Source organism: Musca domestica, unplaced genomic scaffold (assembly GCF_030504385.1).
Source record: "Musca domestica strain aabys unplaced genomic scaffold, Musca_domestica.polishedcontigs.V.1.1 45, whole genome shotgun sequence".
NCBI classification, from domain to species: domain Eukaryota; kingdom Metazoa; phylum Arthropoda; class Insecta; order Diptera; family Muscidae; genus Musca; species Musca domestica.
This window is the reverse complement of record NW_026712335.1, coordinates 2,649,432-2,652,473: the sequence shown is the minus strand read 5'-3', so window position 1 is coordinate 2,652,473 and position 3,042 is coordinate 2,649,432. Positions and strand designations below refer to the sequence as shown.

Sequence of the window (3,042 nt, the reverse complement as noted above, 5' to 3'; positions counted from 1 at the left end):
TAAGTGTATCTAGGACCAATATATCGAGGATGGCCAAACATACTATAATATCCCCTCCAAGTTCTGATGTAGGTTGGAATAAAACTATGGTTGAAAAATTACTTATCTGAAAAAATAAGGGAGATTTGGGGTTCTAAATTATCGCAATTATTTAAATTAGTAATTTTTAAGTTATTTTTTTCTCTTTTATTTTTCTTCAACGAAAGCTTGATTAGTTTAAAAACTAATATTCAAATCATTTATGATGTGGATTTTTGTAACGATAGCCCTCTTCATCGGAATAGGTGTGGGCAGGTTCAGGTTCAACTGATTTTGCGAAATTCTCAGAACTTGAAGTGACCAGAGGATCCGTGTTGCTAGCATCAGCAATAGAATCAGGAACTGTGTTCGAATTCTTATTAGATTCTTCAGGAGATGAGTAGGTTACAGAGGGTGGAGTGAGTCCATCTTCATGAAAAGCAGCATCAATATTGGTAGCAGAACTCCCATTGTCTATCGTTGATGTGGCACTTGCAGTGGTGGTAGTGCTGGCAGCAGGGTTTTTATTCGTAAAATATGTTAAACTGGTCCCAGCTGGTACTTGAAGTTGATTATTATTGCTGGTACCAATAAAACCTGAATGACTTGGATATTGATTACTTCCAGTATTGTAGACAGGCAACGGTTGCGATGCGGCATTAATAATACTAGGAACTCTGTAAATATTTCCATTCAAACCTGGTCCACTGTAAATAGGTTGAGAAGGCAAAGGATGATAATTATTTGTAGCAGATGATGTTGGCGATAAGGCATAATTTGGAGTTGGAATGAGAGGTGCGACAAAGCCTCCTGGGTTATAGATGGAATTTGGTAAAGAATATTGTGAACCAGGGCCATTCGGAACATATTGAGGACTAGCAGCTGAAGCATATTGGGGATTTGTCGATGTGCCTGCAGGAGCATATTGTAAACCAGGAGCTACATAAATTGGAATAGGATTGGATGCTGCAAATCCATAATTGGGAATGGATGCACCATAATTATAGCCACCAACAACAGCATAGGTGACACCGCCAGAATTTGTGTATGCTGCATTCGCTACTGGCAAAATGACATACTGGCTTGCTGGCGTAGAACTTCTACCAACAGCTCCATAATTATTAGATACCACTGGATATTCATTGGGTATTCGATCGCCAGTTGCAACAAATGCCAGCGAAATGAAGAAAACAAAATTAAATTTCTGCAATAGAAAGCAAATAAATCAAGAAACTTCCTAATAAGAGGACCGACAAACCTCAATACTGACCATTGCCTGATAAACGCGTCTATATTCTGCTAGTTTTAATATTTAAATGACTAACATGACTTTCTAATAGTTGAAACAACTTTTCATACCATAAACATTAAGAACAACTGTTATCAATGCAAATAAACATTTCTGGATTCTGGCATTGGCATTAAATATAGTTCAACTACAGCTATCAAGTATTTATTGCTAACACAACAAAAGGGGATCATTTCTCTTATTTCCAAAAATATTTATCTCGTTCTCTCATCTCTACTCTTATTTAACATTAACATTTATACAGTGTTCTAACTCCGCATTCACGCACCTCAGGCAGGTAGTGTGATCTAACCGAATAACCCGGTGATTTTTTTGGAGATGAACGGTCCTGATGGGCAAACTGAAAACCTACACCATATAGTGCTAATGGTATTATGTCTTTCTGCATTTGTTTGTAACATGGAGAAGATCGTGGAGATCTTCATAGGATCACTTTGAGTCGATTTATGCATGTCAGCCCGTCTGTCACTCCGTCCGTCCATGTATTCTTGTGAACAAAATGCAGGTCGCATGTATTTTCCGATTGAGATGAAATTTTCCAGAAATTATTCGTGATGGAATTCAAGCGCGAGAGTGCGATTTCTTTATATTTGCCTGGAAAACCACAAGTGGATATCGTTAGAGCACTCCAGCATTTAAATGTGAATAAATCTTTTGTGTCTCGTACCATCGCTCGTTACCGTGATACTGATAGCGTAACCGACCTCAAGGAGATGGACGGAAGAAAATAGCAACATAAGTAGAAATGGTTTGGAAAGTAAAAAAAGTACAAAAAAATATTCTATTCGGCAAATGTTGAAAAATGAGCTCTGGGTAAAGCCATTGAAATTTTATAAAGTGCAAGAACTTACACCGCAACAGAAAGAAAATGGACTCGAAAGAGTTAAAGAGTTGCTTCGCTTGGACAATAAAGGTGAACTGCCGAATTTGGCCGTCCAGCGGTTTGTGAACCATATCACTCAGCATGCGCACCCAAGAATGGTAACAAAATGAGGTTCGTCTCTTCATTTCCAGCGCACAACAGCCAACAAAATCTCGGATACCAATCCGTTAGACTATTGTGTCTTGAGTATTTTGGAATGTAAAGTTGGCACTAAAAAACACCAAATGGGCCAAAATACCGCAGAACAACATTCGGGCAGCGTGTGACGGTTTCATTGACCGTTTGAAGGCCTTAATTCCTGCCAAAGGTGACCAATTCAAACAAATCTGATGGTTATTCCGACATTTTCATTCAATAAAATTAAAAAAAAAAAAAAAAAAAAAAACTAGTAAAAAGGCCCTGCCGAACTTTGAATACCCTACACCATTTAGAACGAATTAGAAAATTTTCAAAAAAATAAAATCCATTGAAAATTCCGTTAAAATCTTTAAAATACCTAATATCGGAACTTGACCTGCCTGCAGACAATAGAGAGAGATCTGCAAAATTTTATCTTCTTATTTTAATTTGTTTTGACTGTAGCGTGATTTCAACAGACGGGCAGACGGACGGACGGACAGAGCTAAATCGTCTTAGAATTTTACGCTTTGTTGGGTCTAAAATTATTATTTCGATGAGTTACAAACGGAATGACGGACTTAATATACCATCCATACTATCCATACTATATGCATCCTGCACTCCATCTATGACTCCAGTTCCAAATTTTAGAATTCTAGCTCCGTTTGTCCAATACAAAGTATTCAATTTTAGTACGATTCAGTATTGTTCG

At 37.5% G+C, this 3,042-nt stretch overlaps 1 protein-coding gene across 1 annotated transcript; it reads right to left on the bottom strand.

Moving 5' to 3' along the window:
• Positions 1–235: 235 nt before the first annotated feature.
• LOC101900068 (uncharacterized) lies at positions 236–1,291 on the bottom strand. Its single transcript, XM_005176547.1, has 2 exons — positions 1,277–1,291; positions 236–1,222 (listed from the first exon to the last, which is right to left on the bottom strand). The coding sequence occupies exons 1-2, from the start codon at positions 1,289–1,291 to the stop codon at positions 236–238; spliced, it is 1,002 nt and encodes a 333-aa protein (XP_005176604.1).
• Between the last annotated feature and the right edge of the window lie 1,751 nt (positions 1,292–3,042).